This window comes from Fusarium proliferatum, assembly GCF_900067095.1.
Source record: "Fusarium proliferatum ET1 genome assembly, contig: FPRO_scaffold004, whole genome shotgun sequence".
NCBI lineage: Eukaryota > Fungi > Ascomycota > Sordariomycetes > Hypocreales > Nectriaceae > Fusarium > Fusarium proliferatum.
The window spans coordinates 2,970,490-2,998,322 of NW_022194793.1; the positions used below are offsets into that span (position 1 = coordinate 2,970,490).

At 50.3% G+C, this 27,833-nt stretch overlaps 8 protein-coding genes across 8 annotated transcripts; 1 reads left to right on the top strand and 7 right to left on the bottom strand.

Annotated features, from left to right (window-relative positions):
* Positions 1 to 479: 479 nt before the first annotated feature.
* On the bottom strand, positions 480 to 2,431 carry FPRO_05124 (uncharacterized protein; the record flags this gene model as incomplete). Its single annotated transcript, XM_031230708.1, has 3 exons — positions 480 to 1,588; positions 1,635 to 1,987; positions 2,037 to 2,431. The coding sequence occupies 3 exons, from the start codon at positions 2,429 to 2,431 to the stop codon at positions 480 to 482; spliced, it is 1,857 nt and encodes a 618-aa protein (XP_031080817.1).
* Positions 2,432 to 4,227: 1,796 nt separating this feature from the next.
* Positions 4,228 to 5,189, top strand: FPRO_05125 (uncharacterized protein; the record flags this gene model as incomplete). Its single annotated transcript, XM_031230709.1, has 2 exons — positions 4,228 to 4,942; positions 4,993 to 5,189. The coding sequence occupies 2 exons, from the start codon at positions 4,228 to 4,230 to the stop codon at positions 5,187 to 5,189; spliced, it is 912 nt and encodes a 303-aa protein (XP_031080818.1).
* Positions 5,190 to 5,821: 632 nt separating this feature from the next.
* Positions 5,822 to 10,847, bottom strand: FPRO_05126 (uncharacterized protein; the record flags this gene model as incomplete). The annotated part of the gene is made up of 3 exons (XM_031230710.1): positions 5,822 to 6,196; positions 6,247 to 10,418; positions 10,712 to 10,847. 3 exons carry the CDS (start codon positions 10,845 to 10,847, stop codon positions 5,822 to 5,824), a joined length of 4,683 nt encoding a protein of 1,560 aa, XP_031080819.1.
* A 1,165-nt stretch (positions 10,848 to 12,012) lies between these two features.
* FPRO_05127 (putative ADP-ribosylation factor-like 2) lies at positions 12,013 to 12,834 on the bottom strand (the record flags this gene model as incomplete). Its single annotated transcript, XM_031230711.1, has 6 exons — positions 12,013 to 12,144; positions 12,216 to 12,296; positions 12,348 to 12,493; positions 12,547 to 12,563; positions 12,612 to 12,722; positions 12,776 to 12,834. 6 exons carry the CDS (start codon positions 12,832 to 12,834, stop codon positions 12,013 to 12,015), a joined length of 546 nt encoding a protein of 181 aa, XP_031080820.1.
* A 433-nt stretch (positions 12,835 to 13,267) lies between these two features.
* Positions 13,268 to 15,034, bottom strand: FPRO_05128 (uncharacterized protein; the record flags this gene model as incomplete). Its single annotated transcript, XM_031230712.1, has 1 exon — positions 13,268 to 15,034. One exon carries the CDS (start codon positions 15,032 to 15,034, stop codon positions 13,268 to 13,270), a length of 1,767 nt encoding a protein of 588 aa, XP_031080821.1.
* An 855-nt stretch (positions 15,035 to 15,889) lies between these two features.
* On the bottom strand, positions 15,890 to 17,746 carry FPRO_05129 (uncharacterized protein; the record flags this gene model as incomplete). Its single annotated transcript, XM_031230713.1, has 1 exon — positions 15,890 to 17,746. The coding sequence occupies one exon, from the start codon at positions 17,744 to 17,746 to the stop codon at positions 15,890 to 15,892; it is 1,857 nt and encodes a 618-aa protein (XP_031080822.1).
* Positions 17,747 to 18,646: 900 nt separating this feature from the next.
* On the bottom strand, positions 18,647 to 21,024 carry FPRO_05130 (uncharacterized protein; the record flags this gene model as incomplete). The annotated part of the gene is made up of 6 exons (XM_031230714.1): positions 18,647 to 18,871; positions 18,922 to 19,009; positions 19,060 to 19,522; positions 19,575 to 19,922; positions 19,975 to 20,056; positions 20,116 to 21,024. 6 exons carry the CDS (start codon positions 21,022 to 21,024, stop codon positions 18,647 to 18,649), a joined length of 2,115 nt encoding a protein of 704 aa, XP_031080823.1.
* Positions 21,025 to 25,970: 4,946 nt separating this feature from the next.
* Positions 25,971 to 27,166, bottom strand: FPRO_05131 (uncharacterized protein; the record flags this gene model as incomplete). Its single annotated transcript, XM_031230715.1, has 3 exons — positions 25,971 to 26,794; positions 26,855 to 26,988; positions 27,063 to 27,166. The coding sequence occupies 3 exons, from the start codon at positions 27,164 to 27,166 to the stop codon at positions 25,971 to 25,973; spliced, it is 1,062 nt and encodes a 353-aa protein (XP_031080824.1).
* Between the last annotated feature and the right edge of the window lie 667 nt (positions 27,167 to 27,833).

Here is a 27,833-nt window from a genome sequence, read left to right on the forward strand (position 1 = left end):
GGGAGGGAGTCTGGAGGAAGATGACAAACACTTTAAGGCTTGGGCATTTGTTTCTCTATCGAGAAACAAGTTGGGAGTTTAGGGGTTACTTTATGGCACACACTCAGTATATAACTCTTTCTTGTTGTGCTTCTTCTCATTCAACTTCAAATTATTTCCACAGCTGGCTTATTTCGTTCAAACACCAAGACAGCTTTTCCAGTTTCCATCTCAGCCTCCAGTGAGTAAAAACACCCGTATTGGAGCAACTATCGTATAATATAACAAGCGCCCGGATTAGCATTCTCGTTCCCCTTTGACACAGTGCCCGTGAGGCGACGTTCTTGTTTTCACACATTATGTACGCCTATTGTATCGCTTCTTTCAGATTCCCAGATAACCTTTCGTGATATAGACTATGCGTAGTATATAGGGTTCCAAAGACGCAAGACCAGCTTTCGTCTTGCTTGTACGTATCTTTCGAACAGTGAGGTGGCTTCTCAGCATACTCTTACACCACAGACTTCGACACCCTTGCCCTCAATGCGAGCGGGACGACCAAAGTACAGGACTGACAATTCACGGATGAACAAAGCATCGGTATCGCTCCAGACGTCGAGGCCCATGCTTTCCACAGCGTGGCTATCTACGCGGATAGCATCGGCATCGTCGGGTTCGGGGTCAGAGTCTGATGGGCGAAGTGGTGCTCTTTCGCCCGAAGCTTGTGACAGACCCTCGTCATCATCGTCATGGTCAATATATGGCTCATCTTGGCTGTCAGCTAAGTCAGCCAGCACTGATAGTATTTGTGTGGTGAGACGGTGGAAATAAGCGATGATAGCAAGCTCAAATCTGGCTTCACCAGAACCATCAGGGGCACGATTGGCGGCGTTCAGAGACCCAAGCGAGTCTGATAATTGTCCCGATCGAGAACCTGGTCGTGGCATAGTCATAGACGGTCCAAAATCGGCGAGCAGAGAGGCATCGTGAGCTGCTTCCTCTTGCTGTTCCTGACGCAATTGTTCGCCAGCGCTGGCCCACCACATGTAACCATTGTAAGCAAAAGCTGCCCATGTCAGGGGTTCGACGACCTTTTCCACCGCGTCCTCTCGTGGGTCACGGACGATATGACTTGACTGGGTAGAAAATCTACGCGCAGAGCGCTCCTCTTCGGGAGACTCTGGAACAGCACTAGGGATCTGGCTAGCAGCTGCAAGACGGGCAAGACCGTTCTTTAGAGTGGTGAAACGACGAAGATCTCGCTGGGTCGCTTTAATAGGCTGTCCGCGAGGGCATTCGACCACGGGCCAGACTCGCTCTGTGGCATTAGAGGAGTAGTCGGGAGGCAAAGTGACGAGCATATCCCAGAGTGTGTCCTTCATAGCGAGAATGCTGTCTGTGGTGCACGCAATCCAACCAGAGCCTGATTCGTCATCTATCGCATCTTCGTCATTGCGAGGTCTCTTGGACGCCTCAAAGTCATCCATGAGGAAAGGTATATCATGAACACCAATGGAGAAAAGCGGTCTTAGACGCTGCGTTGAAGCTGATGCTGGAAGTATATCGGTGACAGATAGGGGAATATTGGAAAGAACAGAGAGGTTATATACTAGGAACATTAGTAAAAAGCTACTAGCTGGAGGGATACGATTTACCAAAATCACAAACTTCATGGACTGGTGCATGGCATGATATTAGAATACGCTTCCGCAGTAAAGCAGCGCGATGTATGGGAAAGATGAGCGGACCAAACTTGTCCAGAAGGCTGGTCAAACTCCAGGCAGGGTGATATGGTGAGAGTTTGTTACCGGGCGGTATTAGAGAGGCACCGTCGGAAGCTGATCGGTTGCGGCTGTGGGCTTTGCGGGGGAAAGGTGATGAGTTGAGAGACGGAGAGCTCACGGGGGTCTCTCCTGAGAGTCGACGATTGCCATTTCCAGACTTTTCGCGATTAGCAACCCAATATTCCTCGAGTATGCTAGTGTTTTTGCGATCTTCAGCCAGTTTCCTGCTCAACACGTCAGCCAAGTCCATTACACATGGGGTAGATTGCGTACGCAGCCATCTCCTTGAGTCCTTCAGCATGCCTCCAAGCGCGCCCCAAACGACCATAACTCAGGGGAACTAGAACTCCGACGGCAAACATTCTGGCGTTCCGCGCCTCCTCCTCATCGCAGGGCATGTTAACAAAGGCGCTGAGTCCGGCATGGGCGCTGTCGTGAACGAAGTAGATGAGATCTTCGGAGACTGTGTGCAACCCGGAAGGAAGAGATTTGTATTCGACAAGGCCTTCGAGGTCGATGCCAGGAGCATTTTGTTTCCAAAGGATTGTATATCCGGCCTTGACGTCGAAATGGATGAGGAAGAGAGCATCGATGGGAGGACGATCGAGAGGTTGGTTCGAAGGCATGCGGACGGAAAGAGACGGTTGTCCTCGGCGGGAGGAAGCCATGGCGATTGACTATCGAGATGCGCGCATCATATGCCTGGCTGGATGCTTGCAAAGGCGCAGGCGGACTGCGCTTAAATTGAGTTTAAGAGGGGAGAACAGAGCCAAGAGAGGAGATGGGCGAGCGAGCAAGCAAGCAAGTGACAAGCGAATTGAAGCGAGTTTCGAAAGTCGAGCCAGATATTGTTACGGCTTGGACGGGGCTGAAATGCAGTAACCGGGGCAGAAATCAGAAGCCAGCGATTGCTGCAATGGGATGAAAGAATCCAAGGAGAACGAGAGAATGAATGGCGATGATAGATTGTGGTGGAGTTGAGTTTGGGTCTGGCTTACAGCGGGTTACATTAGGTGCCTACCTACCTGAACTACCTAGCTCGCTACCCTACCTTAGCTCCAGGTAGCTATCGCAACCCGGTAGAGTATCCGATAGGGCCCACGTGATACAGGCATGAATGGCAATGCTATGCATGTTCAAGATGATATACCTTGAGGTAGTGGAAGACTTTACCTCGACAGGACGCATACTATTATAGAAAGAAAGCGTTTTCTGTCGGCTTTGTGTCTCAGACTCAGATGATACTGTACTACACGCAAGGGGGCCAAGAAGAAGGGTGTGGTCGGACAATCCCGTGATCAAAGCCAAGACAGCTGTTTTGTGACTTTATATAATGGATCTATTTTGCATTGTTAGAGTGACCGCTTGAAACCGAGGGATGTTGATACCTGGCCATTGATTGTGGAACAAGTATTCGAATGAACAAGTCTGGCTGTTCCAGGCTGCCACATACTCTACATAGAGCTGACATATTGCTCCGTGTAGTTCAATTGTATCAAGTACGCCAAATATTAGAATACTTCAGAGTACTTAGGGAGATACCCAAAATGGGGGCTCTTTTAAAGGAGAGATATTGTAAAGGCAGTGGTGCAGCATTGAAATGATACTGAATTGAATGAGAGCAACAACCAACTTGTTCTTATGCTCAACGGTATCACCCCAAGCGGTATAGAACATGATCTCGGAGCGTAGGAGGACTCGGGGCCCTGAGAGTCCACGGAGTTCATCTTTCATCATCATAAGATACTTAGATCTAGTGTTTTCGTCATATCATTTAATTCTTTGCATGGTGTGAGTTATAGATATAGATCAGTACTCAGGTATCCATCCCCAACTATTATGGTCCCAGCCGGATATAAGTTACCGACCTGAGTTAACACCCATACAAACCGCTGAGTCAGGCATGATCCATGCCATCCTCGGTGCCGACTTTCACAAGCCATAAAAACGAACACCCTGTACCTAGGTGCCTGTGACATCACCCAACCAATGACAACCTCCCAATCAAAGACGTTCCCGTCCCGTGTCAACGGCTGTTGAAGAGCATCCATGGAACTACCTAATTAACAACTCAGGGGCCTCTGTAGGAGGGAATGTGATCAATCTGATTACCTATATCTGTACATTAATCCCTCATCCTCTATATAGATCAATACTGTAAATCTATTCAGTGTTTAGTCCAAGGCATGGAAAGAGAAAGAAGAAGAGATAGAGAAAAAAAAAAGACCCCGCCATCCGTCGCTAGAATTGACACTTTTATCGAATCCACTCAACAAACCAACCCCCGCCAAACCAAACCAAACCCAAGCCCATACCCATACAGTACAATCCACCAAATATCCATAACCCAGCTGACCTACCCGTAGTCTTTAACCTACCTATAAACTCTACTTCTCCTCTACTGACTGGTGTCTGTCTCACTTTGTCTCATCACCTCCTCAAGCAGAATCCGCCGTCGCCCATCATGTCCATCTCCAACATCCTCCTCTACTTCCTCCTCGGCTACGCCGCCCTAACGATCTCCTTCTACGCCATGTCCCTCGTCGTTCCAAAAGCCGCCTTCGCCGCCCGTGGCCTCGCCTCCTACATCTCTCTCCTCGCCGTCGCAGCCTACGGAGTCCTCGCCTCCATCTTCCTCACCATCGTCGGAAAGCAGCAGATCGCGCAATGGGCTGTCGGCCGCTGCTTTCACCATGTTATGCGCTACACCACTGGCGTCGAGTTCGTCGTCGAGGACCCCGATAATGTCCTCGGCACTACGCGCCCTGCTATCTTTATCGGAAACCACCAGACTGAACTCGATGTTCTCATGCTCGGAATCGTGTTCCCCAAGTACTGCAGTGTTACTGCTAAGGCTTCGCTGAAGAAGGTGCCTTTCCTCGGCTGGTTCATGTCGCTGAGCGGTTCCATTTTCATCGATCGCAAGAACAGCAAGGATGCCCGCGAGGCCATGAAGGGCGCTGCCAGCGAGATTCAGTCCAAGCGACAGAGCGTCTACATGTTCCCCGAGGGTACTCGAAGTTACGCCAAGGAGCCCATGCTGTTGCCTTTCAAGAAGGGTGCTTTCCACCTTGCTGTCCAGGCCGGCGTGCCCATTGTTCCCTGCGTTGTCGCGAACTACAGTCATATCATGCACCCCAAGACTCTCACCTTCAAATCTGGAAAGATCCCCGTCAAGGGTGCGTATAAACCCTCTGTTCACCTGCCCCAAGTATCTAACTGTATGCAGTTCTCAAGCCCATTCCCACCAAGAACTTGACCGCAGCAGACGTTGACGAGCTTACCCGCACGACACGGGAACTCATGCTCAACGAACTCGTCACTCTCACAGCAAAGGCCCGCGGCCAACCCATGGCTGTCCCTGCTTCGCTTGACTCAACAACTGGCAAGAGCTCAGCCATCGATACAAATGGCTCGGCGCACTAAGCGCATCTCATCAAACAAAAGGAAATTATTGAAGAGGAGGAGGAAGACTGGGGAGGATAGGGATAAGGAGTTTGCCATACGGGGAGTCACGTCGGATGCAAAGACTTGAGGCAGCCTTTTGATACCCCCATAGACGCATGCATGAGGCGGCTTGTGCTCGTTAGGTTTACGGGCGTGAGCTGAGCTCGAATGTTTTTGTTTAATGTTTCTGCTTTTCGTTACTGGAGCTTGCTTGCTGGCGGATTTGCGCTTGTTTGTTTTACCTAGGTTCATGAGGCGGGCTCACAAGAAGTTTTCGGAATTTAGTCGCATGACGGAATGAGTAGACGTATATACGTTACATATGCGGATGTCGATCACTCCCTCGAAGTGTCACGGGAATTCACACGCATACAGATCTGTATGTAACTTGTACACTTTTCGTGTTTCATTCGGTATCGTCTATCATCATCTGCACGCCAAAACCGGAGGATCAGAAACGAGATTCAACTCCAAGATCGCCAGACCTGACCTGCCCTTTTATTCCGCCATGCTCCAAGGCCAACCAATTACAAGGAAATATCGCTACACTAAAAACCACACAAGAAATCGATGAAGCCCAGCTTTTGTATATAGCAAATGCACCAACAGGCTTACTCTCTAAGCGCCTGTAGTGCTTGCGTCAGTGATACGACCCTCAGACTCCGGCCCCGTCTTGGTGTTCCCATGGCAGCCGAGCTAGTATGTGTTGCTGTAGGGCTCAAGTCATCTCGCCAGAAACGGAAGATACGCTTCAGATCCCGAGGAATACCTTCTAATACGACTGTTGAGATGGGTACAAAAGGACGGTCCTCCATGCCCGCGGCAAGGATGGCATATTCTTGAGCAAAGTCGAGAGCGTTGCGGAAAGACGAGTATTGCGATTGAGCACGGGCGCCAACAATGATGTACATCTCAAAAAATGCGTCAAGAACGTATATATGCTCAGGAGAAAGGTCATGCTGGTTGAAGGGAGCGATCTCAAAAACCTGGTGCTTATTAGTACGCCGACAGCTTGAGCCAATGTGAATCAACATACCTGTTGCCGTGTGTCTGCATCCGAGCAGAAGAGTCTGCTGCAGTACTTGGCATAGTTGGGCTTGAGCCTCCAATGATCAGCCGAGTGAGGCTTTGATCCGCTCTCAAAAAGTTTCCAAAACGACTCAGACTCATCGCCATCGTCGGCTTCGATCAATTCTCCAGTGAGTGTAATCTCAATGGCGATAAGCTTCGCCGCACTCAGCTCTGTTACATCGCATCCTCGTCCCTTCCAGATATAGGCCTTACCCTGACTGGTGAGAACATAGACGAATCCTGCGCAGAGACTCGATGGGCTGAAATCACACTCATCGAAAGCGACCTGGCCCTGATAGCGCCGGCCGCAGAGCATGTTGGGTGCCAGTGAGTCGTACTTGTTGCTTGAGCCACGTCTAATCAAAACAACTCCACCAAGAGCTTGCAAGAATTCCGTTGTCTCCTTGCCTTGCTGCATCTTGACAAGCTTACCGCCCAACGCCTTGGCTTCTTTCTGGACGAAAAGAAGGGCATCGTCAGCAGCCGACTCAGGGACCTGGTCACCAACCCAGAAATAGATCTCTAGGCGCTTCCAGCCAGCCTCGTTTGTAAAGCTGTGGGGAGCAATGTACATCTCTCTCTCAAACAATGTGCGCTCGTTGTGAGCCGAAACAGGTGTCTTCTTGCCCTCTGCGGATATTTGGAACACCTGGAAGCTGAGACTCTGGATCTTCAGGGGGCCTGTTGGTGGTCGGTTTGCAAGAAGCTCTGCGGCATCTACCTTGTACTCAGACCTTGAAGGCTTTGGCCCAAAGAAGTCTGTCAATAGACTAGCAACATCATTGCCCTGGCTTGGGGTCTTTGGTGGTGCGGCCGAAGCTGTTTGTTGAGGCTTGGGGGTCTGCGGGACTTGAGGAGTCTGTGGTTCCTTAGAAGGGGGCGTTGGCAAGGGACGGGTGGCCGCTCGAGATGGAGTCTTGTTGATTTGTAGAGGAGAAGATCGTCCGGGGTCAGGAAGGGGGCGAGGAGAAGCTCTTGGTGGTGTCTGTGCTCCTGAGGCTTCTGTTCTATCCCACGAGGGCTTCGCTGCCAAAGGTGGGGGTTGAGCAGCACCGCCAAACATGGCCCTCGCGTTCTTTACAGAGACAACGGGGTCACTATCAACCTTTATTGGGGACGAGGGCTCAGGCTCAGGAAGTGACCTTTGGAACATCTTAACAGGAGACCGAGAGCCTGTTCGCTGATGTGTCAAGCGGATTGGCTCCTTCGCAGGTTCTGGCGTGCCGTTTGATGATGGGCGATCCATGAATCGAGACATGCGGTTGTTGTCAAGTTTCTTAGGTGAGCCAGGCTGTGAAGCGGCGTCACCGGTCTTCTGGATCCTTAGTGGTGAGGGATAATCACTTGGAAGGAATTCACTCTTGGGAGTCTGTCTGGAAGAGAACGAGGATGTCTGCTCATCACGATTCTGGAATCGTCGAGGTTCATCCTCTTGAGGCTTGATAGGCGTGGGCTTTGTGGGTGTAGGCTTTCCTCGTATGGCAGCTTTGGCAGCAACTTGCTGTTGAATAGAAAGGGGGGCAGTGGTTGACTCCTCCACCTTCTGGGCAGACGGTGTCTGTTCCGCTAGCTTCTCCGTGACAGGTTCAACGGGTTTCGGTGCAGCAGGCTTGGGCTTTTCTTGAACAGGTTTTGCTTCAGCTGCTGGTGCTGCAGAGACTGCTTTAGGGGCAGCCGAAGTCGGGGCCTTTCTTCTGGGACCTCGTGCTCGACCCTTAGTCATATGTGTCAGCTGCGGGCCCGGAGCAGAAGGTTCTGTAACTGTTTCGGAGGAAGCTCCCTTTGAATCAGACTCATCTGAGGACTTTCCCCCGTTAGCGGCCATGGGTGGCGGTCCTCGTGCAAGCATGCCGGCAAGGGCTGGGTTGAACCGCCCAGCGAGCTTACCTCCTACACGTCCCTGTAGTCTAGCAGGTGAGCTCGTTTCCTTGTGCAGGCCTGGCAAGGCCCGCGGTTCCTCCGGTTTCGCGCTAGATTCGGTAACTACTCGCTTTAGACCCTCGTCAGCGGGTTCTGGGGCGGATTCAGGAGCGGGCTTGGGCGAAGAAAGGGTCTGGCTGGGTATCCTCTTGGGGCCTGGTGTCGGCTTGGGCGAACTTGGCTTACTCGGTGTATGTGGTGACTTCAGTTCAGCCATAGACTTTCTCTTTGCCATCTCGGCCCTTCTGGCAAGGCCCTCTGGTAGTGGTGAATCGTTGGTGGGAGTGTTGCTCCTTGAGATACCCTTACCCTCGACCTGAGCTTTCTTAAAGTCATCCTTCTTCTTCAGAATAGCCTCCTTAAATTCATCCACTCTCTCTGTCTTCTTTGGACCACCTGTCTGGCTGAGGGAAGCTTTGCCCTTAAGAATGTTATCTTTCAGCTCATCAGGAGCCACGTAGTTCTGTGTCTTGGTTCTGCGAAGAGTGCCAAAGACGTTCTTGAACTCAGGTTCTTGGGCCTTTGGCGCTTCTGACCCTGTTGGCCGATGCCTCAAGGAACTGCGGAAGTCCTTCTTCGGGGGTGTCTCGGGCTTAGGTTTAGGCACAGGCGCAAAGGGTTTTACTTCTCTGGGGCTTATGACCGGCTCATCCTTGGCAGGACCCGACGCCTTCTTCTCCACTTCGGTGAGTTCAGGGTCCGGGACTGGCTCGGGATCAGGAACAGGTTCAGCCTCAACCTTGGCAGCCTTATCCTCAGTCGGAGTTCCAGGCTCGAGCTTAGGGGCACTCTTAGAAATGCTCAAACTGGCACCGTGGTTGTAGGGCCGGTTACCACCAGGTGGAGGAGAGTAGATGCCACCAAGGCCAGTAGTATTGGTCTTTGTAGCAGTTCCCATAGGCGTAGACCTCATAAGTCCTCCGATACTAACTTGGTGCTTATGAGAAATAGACCCTGGGCGAGGCCGTGTGGTTCCTTCAGCGCCGGGAACACCTCCCTTGTTCTTGTTCAGCTCTGCCATCCAAGCTGGCTGGGATGAACTCGATTTGTGGTGAGTCTTGGGTGACTCGGGTGGCTTATTCAAAGCACTCTCAAGCCAACTTGACTTGGTAGGGCTCCACCTTCGAGGATCCATAGTCTTGGAAGGGCTGGTAGGAATTGGTGCTCCCTCCATGGCAGTGTCAATTGTAGGGGCTTTTGGTGTAACCTCGTTATCAGACTCTCCATGTCGAGATGTTGGCCGGCTCGAGCTTGGAGTTGTTGATTCAGGGCGTCCCTTGCTCTGAGGTCGCGCATTTACAGACAGACCGCCCCCTTGGTTCGACTGGATCGAATTGGCGCGGTTCAGACCAGGAGGGCTCGTAACGCTCCATCGCTTAACACTATCTGATCTCTTCATCATGGCACTCTGGACAAATCCGCCCATACCCTTGGTGGGCGAATTGGATCGCGAGTTGGATCGAGTAGGAGATACACGCCCTGGCATGCTTCCGAAGCGGTCTCCCACAGACTTGTCCTCACCGGCGTCAAAGGCTGGAGGATTCAGCGTTGGAGGACTTGCCAACCTCATCTTAGTAGGAGTAGCAGGTTCCTTAGCAGTCTCCTTGACGGGTTCCTCAGCAGGTGGGCTAGGCTTCGGTTGTGCGGCTGTCATGCCTGGTAATTGCGCCTTGACAGAAGCCATGTCCAACCGATCAGTATCCTCGACTTGGTTCTTTCGATAAGCAGCTGAGTTAGCCCCACGGTCGGCTGTCTGGCGAAACCATGAAGGGTCTTTGGATCCAAGGGCATTAGCAATCTGGTCCTTCGAGAAAGTCTGCTCAGTGGCTGAAGCTGGAGCTGGGGAAGACTCCTGCGACCCAATGAACGACCGCTGGGTCGCATTTTGGGTTGCGAGCATGCTCAACGGGCGTGCAGAGCCGCTGCGGGAGTTAGGTCGCCGCTGCCATGATAGTGTAGAGTAACGGGTGGGTGTAGTCGCGGGCTTGGTATCGACATCAACAGGAGACTCGTTCTCCTTGGTTGGAGAGGAGCTGACATCCATTGGAGCTTCGGGCTTTGCTTCAGGCTCAGATGATGGCGAGGCAGCGTCGTCCTTGGACACACCGGGGGAGTCGAGCCTCAATGCCTCGGATAAGTGAACGCTGCGACGACTCGAACGTGGCGAGGGAGTGTTTGCAGGGGAGGACTTTTGTGGTGAGATTGATCGTGCACGTTCTGTCAGTGGTGATTGTGGTTAGCAAGAGGATACCATCGGTGATTATGTGATTTCAGCATCAATGCATCCCAAAGCCAAGACCAACCCGCGAGTAAGCCAGTAAAATAAGCATACAACAAGGGAAAGTAAACAACGGGTGTACGACGGAGGATGTTGCCCTGGAAATTGCAAGAGGGAACGCCATCAATGCAAGAACAAAGCCTCTCGGGTGGGAGTCAAGCTGCAAGCAACAATGGACGCCCAAGCTCCCTCTCTCTTTTCTTTCTTTTGTTTTTTTTGGTTATTTTCTTACCTTCACGACGGGCTTGTCTTTCTCGCTTGGCAGCCAAGTATTCTTCAAGCTCACGAGCTCTCGTTTCGTCTTCTTCGATCTGTTGACCACGCAGGCGCTCGACCTGCTCGAGAAATTGGGAGACTTCGTCGGACATGGCTCTGGGGCCTTTGGGACATGACACGGAAGGGGGTGGGTGTTTTAGAAGAAAGACGGCGCAGCGTGGGCCCTTGGCTTTGATGGATAACACACACAGTAAGCGCGAGCAGGAAAATACACAATGCAATCCTACGCACAAGGTTGCAGCAGGTGTTATAGACTGCCTTCTGCTATCTCCCAAGATCCTAACGTAGCCTTGAGATGTGGTGCTGGTGGGAAGTTGATAATGGGTCGCTCGACTGGGATGGGATCATGTCTGCTAGCTGCAGTGGAAATTTCACATGGCGCTTCTGCGACCTGATTGGTTCATGACCGTCCCCAGGTGTGTCTGTCTCTAAAACCCGCTATGAGAGGGGGCCGCTGTAGCGCCCATGCAACCCGAAGTCTCAGGGGCAATCGTTCCCGCTCCCTAGGGAGGGACTGCTTGACAGATTCCGGCCCAAATGCGGCCATCAACGGACGGGATTGTCTTTAATCTTGGTGCATATCAGAGCTCGATCTCATGCAAAAATATGCATGAACCTCGTCTCATCACTTGCATGATGCAGAACCGGGAGCGACGAAGATTCAATTGATATCTTAGGCAACCTAACTCAGCCTCACCCAACTCACATGCTGTGTACCTATGCGCTATAAACAAAAGACCACTGTAAAACGTCATCCTTTGTTTACTTTCAACTTTTCCCCACGGGCGATCCACTACAACAAACCCAAACCATGGCTTGAATCCGTTAAACCTTGTCACATCTTGGTTCGTCTACCAAGTGAGCAGTACGTATCTTGCTCTTCTCATGCCTCAGACCACACAAGCAGGTTATCTCGGATTTCTCGATCGACAATACGACCTTGTAAGGTTAGCACAAGCTGCACGCGGCACTTGTTGATGCTCTCCCGCTCCCCTGCGCTTCGCTAGACGAGGCCTGTAAAGATTGCGTGCTGGAGAGCTTTGCGGGACGTTTTACGTTGCCCGGCGTAACGAGTTTATATCGGGTTTCAACGTTTAAGCTAGCTGGCTTTCTTATGCATATCCGCGCTATTCGGCTGGTTGCTTGCTTCCTTCCCAAGTCTCGCGGCTATCCACACTCTGTGGTTTGTTTGTTGCTTTTGCAAAAGGACTCCCTGTTGTGAGGCCAACAGGAACTATTCGGTTGAGCCAGTCTCGTTTAGTAGAGGAATAGTCGCTTCTTTGCATCCTCCACCACCCATGACAGTCCTTCTTTAAGGTTGGTTCCAGTCATGGCGCTGCATGGCAGGATGTGCCATCGATGTGTCCGTATCGATTTTAGTTGTAGCTCCTAAATATCATAGTGAGCTTGGTTGGTCATGTTCACATGGCATGGCATGGCATGGCGTGACGTGAACATACTGAGAGAATCTCTTCTTCCGTCATACATCCCTCAACATCTGTTTTGTTGGCAAAAACAAGCAGACTTGCCCCTGCAAGACGCTGTACCACTTGTCAGTAGCTATCCGACCGTTGCCGTGTCATATCACGCACCTCTTCTAAGAGTAAACCTTGAAGCTCGTCTCTGCAGTCTTGGATACGTAAACGGTCCGTTGCGTCGACAACCCAGATCAAAGCATCTGTCTTTTCAAAATAGTTTCTCCAGTATGAGCGCAACGTTTTCTGCCCACCCACGTCCCCTTGGGGAGTCAGCTCATCTCATCGACTGGGCATGCCTACTTGGGTCACACACATATGTTTAATTTGTACCTGTAAGGCCTGTCAGCGGTGTTATACGACGAACGAAGTCCTTCTTACCCCTCGTAGTCAATCGTCTTGATGATGAAACCTAATGTTGGGCTTACGGTGTTGACATCCTCTCCCATGACCTTCTTGACGATTGTGGTCTTTCCAGCATTATCCAATCCGCTAAGGATAGTCAGTCAAAATCCTAAATGGAGCAGGTCGTTGACAATACTCACAGCATCAGGATTCGCATTTCTTTGTCCTTGAGCCGCGCTTTTCGCAGGATTGACAACATTTTGATTTACGAGTAGTGTATCGAATTAACTCGAGAGTAAGACAAGCAAGGCACTTCCACTTGGTTCTTGAGCAGTTTTGCCGGCTACTTGGTCTTCAAAGGATTTCTTTCTTCATCACCGAACTATGAAGGTAGTTGAATTCATTTACCTGTGGCTCTCATGGCTCCACGTGATTGGTGCTCGCTTGATCCCTTCACCCCCTCCATGGAACTTCACCACTCCCGTCTCGTATGCTATGCCTCAACCGCCACTATTAATGGATAATCTAAAACATCTGAAAACCATGGACGTTATGAATCCTATCGACATCCCGTCTTTACATACGCTACTTTACATGCCCATACGCTCGAACTTGGCCCAAACATTTCCTACCATGCAATTACCATAGCGATAAACAGCCAAAACTCCTGTCAATAGCCAGGCTCTTGTACATCAATGCCTCTCTTCCTCCACCATTTCTGAAGCTGGGCGTGCCTCATGTTCCCATACAACTAGGTCTTTCCAGACGCCTGGGTTTTTTCCATGCTTCACAGCTTCCTTGAAATTCGCAACCTTGGCAAAATCGTACTTCTCGAGCAGACCAGTCGTCCACTCGATTCGAGAATCATCCTCGCCATCAAAGAATGCCTCCAAGTACAGCTTGCTGTACTTTCGTTCATTGTGTGCAGGAATCTCTTCGTACGTCTTTCGGGGCTCCGAGCACTTCCAGTTGTAGTCCACAAGACTACGATGGTAGATAGATGTGGACAACAAAATTCTGTCCAGCAGTGCCGACCCGACTAGCATTCGTCGATGCTCTGGGTCAACGACTAGCTTGATTTTCCCAGAGAACCTGGCTCCCTGACATGCGTGGCCTAGAAAGTCCTGTCGAGAATCATCGACAAAGGCAAAGCCAAGGATGGTTGGACTCTCTGACACTCCACGAGATTTCATAATTCCAATGAGCTTCTGATAGCGCTTTTCATCACCCTTAGACCATCCAGAACGGTCGACTATCTCGCAAGAAGATTCAACCGCCACAATGAATGGGCGGCGCTTCGACGTGCAAGCGTTGTAGAGTTCTGCAATTTGTGCACTGTCAACTTTGGGTAGGTAGACCTGCGAATCTTCTCGCTGCATCTCATTATTGACGATGTTTGCGATGCCCTGGAAATCCTCAGGCTGGACGGGCCGAAGAGTGCAGTCTGCATCGGGCCACTTGTCTTCCTCCTGCGTAATGTTGGCATACTTCTGTTCTTCTTTCCTACGCTCAATCTCTTCCTTTTTCGATTTGCGTAGATCCAGCTCGCGGGCGATATAGCCTTCAGAATTGGTCACAGCGCGGCGCCAGTTGTGCCTGGCTTGGGTGTCTTTCTGAATCTTAATGTATCGCGGGGGAGGGATCAGCCCGCCTGTCGCCGGATCGATGTCGCAATCATCCACCCGAGGGTGACGGTTTGCGGCAAGGTTGACGATGGGATACTTGTCTTGTTGTGTCTCCCACTTCTCCACGGCTGTCAATAAATTCTGATTGACCTGGACAAGGGCCAGATCATCATCGTTTTCGTGATCATGTAGTCTAGGACTATCCCATGCGGCCATTTCATCTGAAGGCAGCGGACCAGCACTCAGCGCCATGGAGGCGGTGCTTAAGGATCGTTGTCGGGGAACGAGAGCGGTTGAAGGTGTCACAGCTTGGATGATATGCAATGGTGCTGGCAAAGGAGCACCTTCAAATTCCGACGATTTGTTACCGATTGACTGCTCCTTAGGTGAGTTCCAAGTGCCCACGGAGCTGTTCTCGAAGTCTTCGGTCCCTTCGGAATCAACAATTTCAGGTGATTGGTGAAAGGGTGTGCGAACAACTTCCTGCACAGGCGTTTGATACGGAGCAGGAGAAGGATGCACGACATTTTTGGAAAGCCTTCGATGCGGAGGAATACGAACCGTCTCGTTCGTACTTTCTTGGAGAGGAAGGGGAGAGCGAAGTCCCTTCTGTCTATTCCAGTAGCTCTGCTGGATAGGAGTTGTATGTCCATTACTCGATATCCCTTGTGTCCCGAGGAATCGCTGTTTAACGGCGCCCGCAGGCAGGAGCTGCTGATTTTGGGTTTGAATCCCAACGAGTTTTCCCATGCCTTGGATGCGCTGCAGCGAGTTATTGGGGTTTGGCGAAGGCGTGCTGCCTCCGCCGCCCCGGCTGCTGGGGGCCCACGGCATGGCTTACAAAGTCGGCTTTCCATTGTTAGTTCTTGCGGATGATGTTAAAATGAAGCAAATGAAGGCGAACCTGTATAAAGGCTACACAATCGGGTGTACTACTAGAAACACGGCGATGTGTAGAAACAGCGGTGCAAACAGTGGTGCGAAGGACGGTGACGGGACAACAGAGTTCGAAAAGTGATATGAAGGGAAACAATATGAAGGGAAACAATATGAAGGAAGAGAAGAGCGAGAGAATGCCAACGATCTCCTCGGCCAGGCGAGTAAATGTTGGGGCTTGGTAGTGATGAAGAGGAGAAACTCGATCTTTTGTTTGTTGCGATGGAGAGGTGATGAAGGCGAGTGGCCCAAGGTTAAATAAGGCAAGGCAAGGCACTGTGTGAAGAAGAGAAGCACGCGGTCGGCTCTTGCCTAGCAACGAGAGTTGAGGAAAATAACGAGAGGCCACTGGCACTTGGCAACAGTGGCAGATTGCAGTACTGACCTCCACTACCTAAGGTAAGGCACCTTATGTGCGAATACTTGTACAAGTCGAGTCCGAATACGGCTATGTATCAAGGGCTACGGCAGGCCAAGGGACGAGGCAATACTCAGAGCAAACCACGGCTAAGTGCATATTATCATCGAGATCAACATCATTGTCAGTGGTTCAGGGCCCGTGACTACAGGGGTTCGGGTGTGACAAGTTAGCAATCAAGAGATGAATAATATACCAACGAACGAATCTAATAAACAAAGGGAATTATATTTGCAGAGCTCTACCATGTGTATCCTATACGTTTGTTTCCCAGGGTATATCCAAACTAACAACAAGACATCAACCCCATACTCCATGGAAACCATCGACTCCAACTACTCCTCATCACTGCCCTCCATCAGTCGTCTATTCTCCCGCACTTGATCCAACAGACTCTTTTTGGGCTTGCTCTGAGTCGACATACGTGATGTTCGACGGCTCGTCTGACCGCCAGGAGCCAATGAACCCACATTCTCTCGCGAGCGTCTAAACCCAGGATGCGAAGAGTAAATGCTCGACGCTGCAATTGACGGAGCGGCCGAGGCTCTTTTCTTACCGCTCCGTGCTGGCCGAGGTGTTGACGGCTCTCCATCTATAGATGGGATACCCGTCTTGAATCCGTGTTTCCGACAAAAATCTATACGTGCTTGGTGTTCAGCGTATGCGGTAGACTCTCGAGCACCTCCATTGGTCGGCTCTACAGTGTTTCGACGAGATGCACCCCCTGCAGCACTCTCCGGGAGTGAAAACACAGAGACAGGCACCCACTCAGTTTCCGTAGGGCTATTACCGGCAGTAATATCGGGAGGGGTTGGTCCTCTGCTAAAGCTAAGAGGAGGTGGTATGGCACTTGGGTTACTGTATACAGATGATGTTTCCATCTGCTCATCCGGCACGATGCTTTCTCTCTTTCCATTATAAGCAGAGTCTCTTTGTTGATTTGAAATAACGCTCTGTCTCGTAAGAGTAGCGGTCGAGTCTCTCCTGTGCTGCTCAGGTGCAAAGTCCCTTTGTAGTCGATCATCGAGAGACATGTTCCTAACACTCTCTGCATAGTCGCTGAAGGCGGGATGCACATCGTCCTCAAAGAGTTGTCTTCGTTCATCAGCCGTAAGTCCTCGCTGTTGCATCTGACAATCCATCCATAGCGACGCTTGGTAGTCCACGTCTTCATCCATCCAATTTTGCTCGTCCGCATGGAACTGAGCACTCGACTGACTAGATCTTGATTCTGGAGGAAGAAATGTGCTTCTATCCTCCTGGCTGTGTTTGCTGTAGCTTGGTCGAGACGGCTGCTCATGAAATGATTGCCGAGTACGAGCACGGCCGCGGTTACCGTCTTCTTCATACGCTCTATATGGATGGCCATATACTGATCGAGATGAAGATCGAGATATATGAGATTCTGGGCGTTCCTCTCTCAGGTAGTTGATGGTATTGATCAGACTGGTAAGTTCTTCGCTAATCTCAGCACTTCCAGTGTAGATAGCCCTACGACTATTTACATGCTGGTGTGATATCCAAGACTCAATAAGTCGGAGAAGTCTTGGTTCTCTACCACCTTGCTCGATGTGGCGATCCCTTCGCGTGGTCAATGTCGCTCGCAGATCGCTCAGCACCTGAGGTCTACCACCAATGACCGACATGATGCAAGCTTCGCACCTGCTTTTGACCACGAGTTTTGTGGGCGAAACACGTTCGTAGCCAAAGGTGGCATTGAAAGCTTTACGACCGATCCAAAGTCCAGTTACGGCATCGATACGATCCAGCCATGCAATAACAGCATTGGGATAAGCGATGCGCTGTCGCCAAGTGCGCAGGGTCTGGATACGCTCAGTACATTCGGCGATGATCAAGAGCATAAGTCGCCGGATCAGCTTAGGATCAAGGCCATGATGGGCTGCGCACAGACATGCTGTTGGCGAACCGTCGGCACCAAGTCTATAAGACAGGCTCTCAAGTTTGGCAGACAGACGGGCCAAGAGTTTGGTGGAACGACGGTTTGACTTGTCGAGGTTAGCTACACGAGCTTGCTGGTCAAGCAACCACTCTTTATCCGGCACAGCTATGTTGACTCCTGGATCCATCCACAACAGGTCCGTGAGTTGGTCAAGCTGATGATTTGATATATCAGGTAGTGGGATATACCTCATCTCCTCATCAGGGCCGTGAAGTGTACGATGGGGAACCATTATGAATACTATGAGATTTGTTCTTAATAGAAGACAAGAACTTCAACACAAGACTGCCGCATCAATCTGTTCGATAGGTTTGTTCGAGAGGCAAATTCAGCATCAACTTGCTCCGTAGAAAACCGTAGATACTGGTTGTTTGCTTCCTTCACTGGGACCGTATGCCTTATATAAAAGATCTCGCATGGTGAACACAGACAGTAACTCGAGGGCAACGTCAATGTGTTCCATAGTCGCGATGTGAACAATGCGGTAACAAATTCTTCAACAAAATAGAGTACCGGTAGAATGGATCTGCTGTTCTCGGAGTGGATGGCTTTGTGCGAACAAGGTACCGATATGGACTATCTCTCCAAACAAAGTGTTAGATAGGGCTGAAATCTTGCTGTGTTGTTCTGCACACCTACATATGGCTCCCAAGACCAGCTGTTGAGAGGAACCAAGATGTGAAGGCAACCCGGAGAAGCCACAAGTTACCAGCAAGCATAGTGCTATGGATGAATAGGTGAATCCGCTAGTCGTTCGATCGTGTTGAAAACAAGGTTCTCGTGGAACATTTGTCCGATTTTTATTTCTTCTGACAAAGGGAACGAGATGAACAGTTAAGTTGCTCACATACTGCTGGAGCCATATTGGGCTCATCAACGCTGTCCATCGAAAATGCACCAGTCCCTCCAGTCGTAGCATTGCGTTACAAACCAACTGCCAGAGATAACTCCTAGTAAACAGAAAGGGCGACGAGATACGATGGCTGTGGCACTAGAATACAAGAGCAAAATTGAATCGGCATCAAACATTCCTCTCCTTGCGTCGATACCTATCCTTCAATGGAACGCCTTGGAAAACCAGAACTCCGTGATCATGCTCATATGTCGTTAGTGGGGTATCAGACTTTGGTCATCAACTTCGGACATATCCATGTTTCTGAGCCTGTTGTTCCATTCGTATCCGCTCCATGCGGATCTTAGCCGCCTCGGTGCCGTCGTCAGGTTGGGCCATCTCCTTCAGCCAAGGATGCTGCAAGGCTTGCTTTGCAGTAATACGATGGGCAGGGTCGTAGACGAATATTTTCTTTAGCAAATCGACAAAATTCTTCAGGAAAGTATTGTTTCCCGGAATAATTTGCTGTTATCTGTTAGCACGTGCAATGTCAAGCCATGCAAAGGAGTTCTTACATCGAGATGCTTCATCGCCTTCACAAAGCGACGGGAGCCGCGGGTTGTATCTGGCGTAGGATAATCAAGCTTGAGTCTCTTGAAATACCTGAAAAGTGTGAGCATGTAAATCAGGGAAGATTTCACAGGGAGACTGACTTCGAGGCGGCATTGCCACCACTTCTTGTAGACATCTTGTTGACAGCCTGGACAAGATGGCTATCGATTCTTGATCCGACGACAGCCTCCATCATGGCCAGGTGTTCCAAGTTATCATGAGTTTGGAAGAGAGCGTCACCCGTAAAGAACTCGACAAGGATACATCCTATGCTCCAAATATCACAAGGGAACGACCAACCAAGTCCAAGGATGATTTCTGGGGCACGGTAATGGCGTGTTGAAACCACGGAGGAGTGGTACTCGTCTTGGAATGTGGCAGAGCCAAAGTCGATGAGCCGGATCTCTGTATCCAGTAGAACACGCCTCTGCGTAGCTTGGCGGCTGATAGTTGAAGAGGAGGAAGGGATCTTGCGGTTATATGTAAAGGTCTGATATGCGTGGTTACAGAGCAAGATGTTCTCGGGCTTGAGGTCGGTATGGATCAAGTTGAGGTCATGCAGAACTAAGTCAAATTAATACACTGTCAAGTGAGGTTGTTCGTTAGCTTAACTTACAAGCAACGCTGGTGAACAGCTGTCGGGCAAAACTCTGAATCTGGCTGTTGGGAAAAGGAACGAATCCGTTGCCCTTGAGAAAATCGAAAACACTCTGGTCGAGCAAGTCCATGACGATACAAATGTGGCCGCGATAATCGAAACAGTCTCGTAGATGGATGCATCGGTTACGGTTCTCTGCATCATTTCGTTTGAGGGTTTCGAGAACGCGAAGTTCTATCCGTGAGGCATCTCTGTATTTCTGAACTGATCGAATGATCTTGACCGCCACGGCCTTGTTACGTTTTCGATCGTGGGCTTCAACCACCTTGCCGAAGGTTCCCTGGCCCAGTAGGCGGACAATCTGGTCTGTGGACTTTGTTAGATAAGTCTAAGAAAAGAATACGATAGATAGACCTACACTTTTCTGTGAGTTCAGCATCAGGAACGACAATATAATGACCATCGTCATCATCAACCTTGACGTTTTTGTTGTAATGTCGCTACCCATTTGTTAATAATTTCATCTCAATATGTTAAGTGATGTGGAGTCAAAACTCACGTCATGGATAACTTGCACGTTAACCTCAGACGCCTTCTTTGGGGGGAAAGGTGGAGGCTTGTAAGTGAAGAAGTCCCCGAGGCCATCTACATCGCGACGTTTGGCTTCGTTAGCCACCTGTTGACGGGTGCGTTTCCGCTTAAGGGGAGCCAGTCCCTCCTCATACTGGCCGTTGGACGAAAGTGATGTCGGGGCAGTGGTGTTAAGTGCCGAATTGGTGCGGTCACTACTAGAATTGGACGAGCCCGCTGGTGTTGACACCTGCAAAGGGGTGCTGTGTTGTGATTCGAGGTATTTGATATGATAACCCGAGGCCTGGACAGTGCCAGACTCGTCTTCTCGTCTCCTCTTCTTAGCCACCTGACTGCTCGTGTTATCGCTGGGCGCAGCAGCAGTGCCATTCGTAATTTTCCGGCTAGTGTTTGCTTCAGGCTCGGGTGTGTCGTCAATGACGATGATTTCCTTTGGCAGGCCATTCTTGTAGAAGGTGCCCCAGTCGGGCTCTCTGGAGCGTCTACGCTTTCTCGAGGGTTGCTCAGCGCGAGTGGCAGGGGCACGCTCTGTCATGCTTCCTGCAGAGTATGCCGCGTCGTGTCGCGGGCTGGGTTCCTGGGCGTGGTGTGCAGAGCGAGAATTTGAGTTGGTCAAACTTATTCCATTCGAACCCGATGAAGAGTATCCCAAAGGCGACAGCTGGTAGGGCGGCGGCAGAATGGCACTGTGGGAAGGCGACACAGCCGAAGAGACGGGAGGTGGTAGGATATTCTGATTCGATACAGTAGAACGAAAATTGGCGCTGGGGTTCGGCTGATACGTCTGATGATGCGTGTGCGAATGGGCATAGGATGGCTGGTAATGGTGAGGATTGTAGTGTGGAAGCGTAGCCGTCGCTGTAGTTGGTGTTGACATGATGGGGAAAGCCAAAGCCACCCAAGGGCTTTAGAGACGGCAGTAGTGATCACGAAAAACAAAAACGAGAGAGGTGCTGTTCCGCTGTATCGGACGGTACAGGCGACCGATCAAATCGTCGCGTCGATTCGTATGTGTAGGCCGTCTTGAGGTTCATGTATGTACGACGGAGGAATCGTGAGTGAAGAGGAGAAGGACACAACCGATGAGCGAAGAAAGGCGAGATGGAACGGGACTGGGGAAGGACCCGGGGGGCGCACCTCCTAGTTTGGTGAATGGTTTTGGTGGTGAGGGTGGTGGATTGGATAGGATAGGTAGGTAGGTGTGCCCAGACGGGATAGAGAGACCAAGGGCGAAGGAGGGAAAAAAGCGCTCGTCCAGCGAAGGCCAGTGACCTAGGTACAGTGGCCTCAGCGTGTGAGTTAGGGGGGTTAAGGTTACGAAGGGGCACTGTAGCAGGAGCCCAGTCCACTTAGGTTCAGCTTATCGCAGGTCACGTCTCGTTGGGTGAGAATATTCTTGCTTTTCTCTCAAGGACTGAGACTAATGTGTGGGGATGAATGGGCGAGGCGAGGCGAGGGTCATAGCCAAAAGGCAAGCAGGCAGTGGAGTGACTTGAAGAGTCCATCCAAGCCCGGTTGAAGGCGTCACGGGCATCCCATTTGTCTTGGAAAAAGCGTTGGCCAAAGTTACGGGTGGCCGGGGCAGATTTGAGGTATCCATTTTGGGTGACGTTGGTCAGATAGAGATTTGCTGGTGAGTACATTTCCTACAGGCGGTGACGTCTAGTGGTAGCATGTATTTTTGGCGTCATCCTCAACACCTGGGCTAGGCTCAGTCCCCATCAAGGAGTGGGTGGATTTGTCACTCATGGATGCTTGTGTTGTGCTCCGTCTCCTCTTCTCCTCTCGGGTTACGACTTTGGGGTCAAGAAGAAGAAGAAGAGGCGGAATTCCAGTGGAACTGGGCAGGAAATACAGAGGTACATACTTTTATCGTACTGTGGCGGCGTCGCGGTTCGGCTCTCCAGGCCCAAGGCACCTCAGTCGGAAAACCAGGGTCCATCACTTACAGGGCTTGAGTGGAAAGGGTTGTTTTGGGGAAGATGCCCGGCCAAGTGAGGCAAAGTGCTAAACGCTTAGTTGGGTTATGCCTGTCAATGAATGACAATAAAGCTTTAATTCATCACTTTGGCTCAAATTCTCGTAGTGGCTGACAGGCCACAAGTTAGGGTCTTGATGATAAGAGAAAAAAAGACTTAGGTAAAGTGTGAAAAACTTAGGATGATATTTCAATACTTTATTACAACGTCATTCTCTACCAAGGGCCGAGGCTTGCTTGCTCCCGAGTTTGGGGCTGCAGAATAATAACTTCAGCTGGAAGAATAACGAGTAATATCCAATCTTGACCTTGAAGGGGTATCCCGTCGTTGAAAAGAAAGACAAACACATAGTACTCTCTGTATCACCTGAGATGAGATTCGTTGCAATGTCGCTAGATTATCCTCGGCTGTCTTGCTTATTAGGCAATCTGGAATAAATCTTTCAAACATATGTGAGGAAGAGCAGGGACCATCGTGTGAACAGAAACATTGGATGCCACTAAAATCAGTCCAGATGACGATATGAGACGTTCAGATCTCGGTACTTTAATAAACATTACAAACAATTTAACAAGACTCATCGATCGCTTCGGTCTTTCAGGCAGATCCTCATCATTGCTTGAACGTGCCTTATCATTGGCTTTTCGTGTCATGATGGCAGGTGTGAGGATGACCTGAGAGGCCGGAAAGAGAGCCCGTTCTGTGACGGATGCCTTAGGTACAACAAAGATGTGGCCCACAAAGTACTTCTATCGTATCGCACGCATGATTCGGGCCTGTGGCTAAACACCTCGGTACCTCTAAGGTTTCATGATGAAAGTACACAACGCTCCCTCCTGACACACTCAGTCTGTTTTCCGAAAGAAGGAAAATTGGTTGTGCCTGGATCAACACTGGGAATCATTCGTTTGAGCTTGTACAGAGTTTACTGAGAAACAAAATTCGGTTATGTTCACCCATCCACGGACTTCAAAATTGACAATTTCTTCTGCTTATCTCGACGATTTGATGGGAATGAGCAGTTAATAACATATCGGATATACGTCATGAGAGATCCATTCACAGGGCAGCCATAAACGCGATCCTACTGCACAGAAACACACACAGAACCCACACCCTACGGAGCATACACACCAAACAGTATCCATACATACAGTACCTATCACTTAACCTAAAGGTGGCCATGAACAATCACACCTGTGTCTGTTCATACAACTCCTTCGTGCAGTATTTGGAATTTGACTGTTTGATGGCAGGGAAAAAAACCTTTTACAGGCAAGTCAGGGACAATTGCAAATAGGTTCGGTTTACCCGTTGGTACCTCTTTGCCGCTTGAAAGAGAGTTCAACTTTAATCGTCTGGAAGTCTAGCACTCTACCTAGGTACTTTCGCTCTCTGCGCACCTGAGAGCATCAGATCTGGTACGCATTTCGTCCCAGGGCAGGGTGACGCTGGCGGTGGGCCTTTTAGCCAACCCAAGGCCCTCCAGGAACCCCGTGCCTTTTCTGGTGCATATCGAAGTGCTCGCTCTTTGCTGACACTTGTTGACGTCGGAAAGAATGTCTGAGGCCAAGGTTGTGGGAGTGGTATAGTCATTACATGACAAGCAGTGCTCTCTGTGTTACTACAGCCCCCTATTTCACCTTCAGCTTGGCTGTATGCCTGCTATGGCTCTGAAAGTCCAATTGTCCGTCGTCTCAGCCCTTGAAGACCCCGGACAAGGCACCCCACACTTGCAGAGAGGGGATGGATGCCACCAATTCTGTCTCGAATCGTTCCGGGCATGCAGCCGTTACAGTTCCAGAGCCTCTCTGCACCACACTCCAGCATGACCACCAGTGATCCGTACACAGTGGACACCGTCCGGACTTTTGCTGACCCAATGTCTTGGGCTGCAGCATGAGAGGTTCAGTCAGCTCGCGGCCTCCGACATCATTCGTCGCAGCCAGCCGCATATTGAGAGGAGCCTGAAGGAGCTGATACAATAAACGGCAGCGTTAAAAATTGATCATGTCGCTTCCCGAGTCTTGTTCTGAGGAAGTACGAGCATACTCACAACCTTGGCTGGACTTGGTTACTGAACAATGTGTTCGAGAACTTATTCGTACCATTTCACACAGGTGCACACACTTGTCCACTCTTGCGGCACATGCCCGTCTAGCCCGTCTCCCGCCTCGGCGATGGATCCCTCCTATCCGCCAGTCACTATTCCCCGGCTCCAGAATGTTTGACTTGGACCCTCCAATTACAGATTTCAGCATATGGAGGCCAACCCCAAATGCATTCTTTCCGAGGGCTTTGTTGATCTTGGTGGGCTGCCAGCGATTCTCTGTACTGTGAGAACGAACGCCATCTCAGGTATCTTCTCTCTCGTTACTGCATTATCTATGAGCCAACAGTGTGAATCTGCTATGTATGTCTTGAATCAACTGTGACAACTCTGGCGTAGCGTTCCTTGCTTCTCTCAGCCCAAGGGCACCCCACTGTGCGCCACGAACGTGATTGGGGTTCCCAATTTACGCTTTCCTGTTGGCTGGGTCTCATTTCCTTACTGACGGCGATACGTCTATTATGAGGGCATCAAACTTCGCATCCTCTCATCACGGCCATGATTCCGTTGCTATTCATAGGTGTTCCTTGCCGAACCGAGACACTACGGTACTTGACCAAATCCTCCTCGTCAAATTAGTATTAGGCACCCCCGTTTCATCAAACCCAGAAGACAACGAACTGGACAAGCTTTCGACTCGGCGTTTCCTGCTTCGCCTTGTATTAACAGTCTCAGCAGTGGTCACTTCTGCCCCATCCAAGGCCACTGCCACTCTGTACTGCCAACCAATACGCCCCACCAAGAATCGTCACCAACTTCCATGGCCTTGTCACCTTGAGTAGTCCTTATCTACGAAGTAGGTAGACAGTTCACGAATATTCCTGCGGAGACCTATCTCACGCACGAGTCTTTGTTCTTGTCAACATCAACGCAAAGAGAATTTACCCCTCTCTCTTTTGGTTATCACAAGATATGCAGTCCTGCCATTTGCTTGGTTACATTCCTTCAACAGGCGCGACGCGTCGGCTCAGCATCTAGCCTGGGCTAGCCTTGTCGATCCTGGTGGCGATAGATTGAGTGTCTGACCGAAATGTGCAATCACTAGACAGACTTTCAAGGCTCTTTTCCCGCTTTGATGATATTGGCTTGATGAACTTTACACCGATGCTTCATTGGCTGTGTTTTAATGAAATCAGGTTGTCTTATTCGATTGTGGTAGGTAAAGTGCCACCTTGGGCTGCCGACTGCACCCTTATGGCCAACCCTAGACTTCAACAGCTGTCTATTTTCATCAAAAGGGTCAGTCAATATAGGTCGTAAGATCTAGGTCAAGAACTGTATAAGTTACACTATATTGCACTCTCTATAAATGGTGTTGTATGAGCCCATTCATCTACTATCTAATGATGCAGTCAAGTCTAGCTCTATTGGCTAAATCGAGCAACTTTTGGCTCTGAAAAGCTCCTCTGCTCGCGTTCCTGCATAACATTTCAGACCTGGCACGCTCTCAAAGTAGCAAAGAATCTCTATCTACACTATAAACGCCGTCCTTGAGATTCTCGTTGTCTCATATTTTCAAACCAACCAAGAGACATACTTTTTAACCCCTTTCTTCTTCTGTGCGTGGAGGCAATTCTGGTTTGATAGCCACTGACAAGTTGCTTTCTCAACAAGATCTGAAGGAAATCTCTCGACTATTGTTCAGACAGCATGGTGTCACAGTAGATTGAGCAAGATGTGCAATCGTTCCAACGACCATCATGCTAAACGGGTTTCTGATGCAACAGAGGCCGTTTACAGGCCACGGTTGAAAACAACCTTGCCATTCTTACCTCCCTTGCCATGAAACTCGGGTTCGAGTGATCCAGCGCTCACTTCTTGTTGCTGTGGGAAGACAGCCAGAGCGAAAGGAAGTACAGCGAAGGAGGTGAGGGCGATCAAGCTCAAGTTGATGCCCAGGGGAATACCCTTGACGAGTGCTGGCCGTGAGCGCACCCATTCCTTTTGCATGAGGTTCTTGTACCAAGCTTGCCTGCTCTCGATATGGTACAAGACCATAGGGGGTAGAACCATGATAGGAGACGCTGTGAAGACTCGGCTAGCTGCGGTTTGATACACAGCGAGCTTGGCAGCAGATTGAGACTTGCCCAGCGAGGGGACGTCTCGTTCCGACTTGCCTTCGGCGATGAGCTTCTGCTTGTCATCGTCCGAAAGCACAGGTCGAACATCGATACCTTTGACGATCTCGTCCCGGCGCATGAGGTAGGTGTTGAGGCCAGCAGCTGTAGCAACGGCAGCAAAGGGAATCAGTCGACCGAGGATTTGGCGGGTGGAGGGTGTGACCTTGAGTCGAGGCACAATGGCGTTAAGACCAAGAGCGACGGAACAAGAAGCTCCCACAGCGGAGAGGTATGACTTGATCATGACTTCGGTCGACATGGGGGAGGACTTGTTGCCATTGGCAGTGTTGAATGCGACATTCAGCGACTGGTTAAAGACTTGCCATCCAACAATGCCGACTGTACCCATGCCAGGTTGAAGCATACCGGCGGTCACGACGAGATTGGTCAGGACATAGCAAGACATTCGAAAGGGGAAGAAGACGGGCTCGCCGGTGTCTGTTGCACAGTATCTCGTCAGCTGGTGTCACGATTGCACTCTGCCAGGGCCATATATACCAGGGTGCAGCGTAGAGTCAACAACCTTCTTCGCATGCCACAAAGATGGCGACATGTGCTCGATCTTTCCCGTCTTGTAATCCGTCACCAGCTTCTTGGCCGCCTCGAGTCCGGTCTTGCCCGCCAACAGGGTCCTAGGGAATGCGACAGCACGGTTAGCTCATGGTCCTTGAAGTCGGAGATTCAGAGTTTCAGCAATTGGACTTACGTCGGGTCTGTAATGCCCATTGTATGGCGCACCCGTCCCATATATGTTTCAAGGTCATACTGGGAAGCGGGAAGCTCCCGCGCGCCAGGAAGCGAGGCCGACATGTTCTGGGTGTAGATACGGGACGGATTCTTTGTCGGATTCGAGATAACGAAGGTATTCGCTCGCAAGAAGAGGGCGGCGGGAGAGGAAAACAAACAAGGCTCTACCTGACCTGAAGTAAAGCAAGGCGAAGCAAAGGTAATTAGTTAATTGACCGCTAGAGGGGTTCTTGTGGACTGGAAATGCCCGAATGACCACTTCGTGGGACAAAAAAATCCGGTGGAGGGGGATTGCTGTGAATAAACGCGACGATAAGCTAACATAGCCGCAGGTGAGTCCCGCTCTCGGAGCCGGCACATGGCTTAATTTACGTACATACAGCCCCGGCCCGGGCTATAAATCGTGGGGTTACGCATAAGCAGAATCGGGACGAGTCCCGAGTCGAGATGAGTATCTCTAGAATTAATATATAATTTCTGGTAAAAAGTATTATATAATAGACAACTTGTAGATCAAAAGAGGTATTCAGGATCCATCTATATCGGGCCGGTCTCTTCCATATCAGAGCAGTGATATCAGTCACTCAAGAGATACCATCCATAAGCAGTAAATCAACAAGCCGCGATTGGCGGGTTGGTATCCCGAGTCCCCAATTATGAGTATCGGATCTGCAAAAAGCACAATGCCGACGAGTGTCCAGTCGGCAAAAGATATATTCCAGCAAGTAAT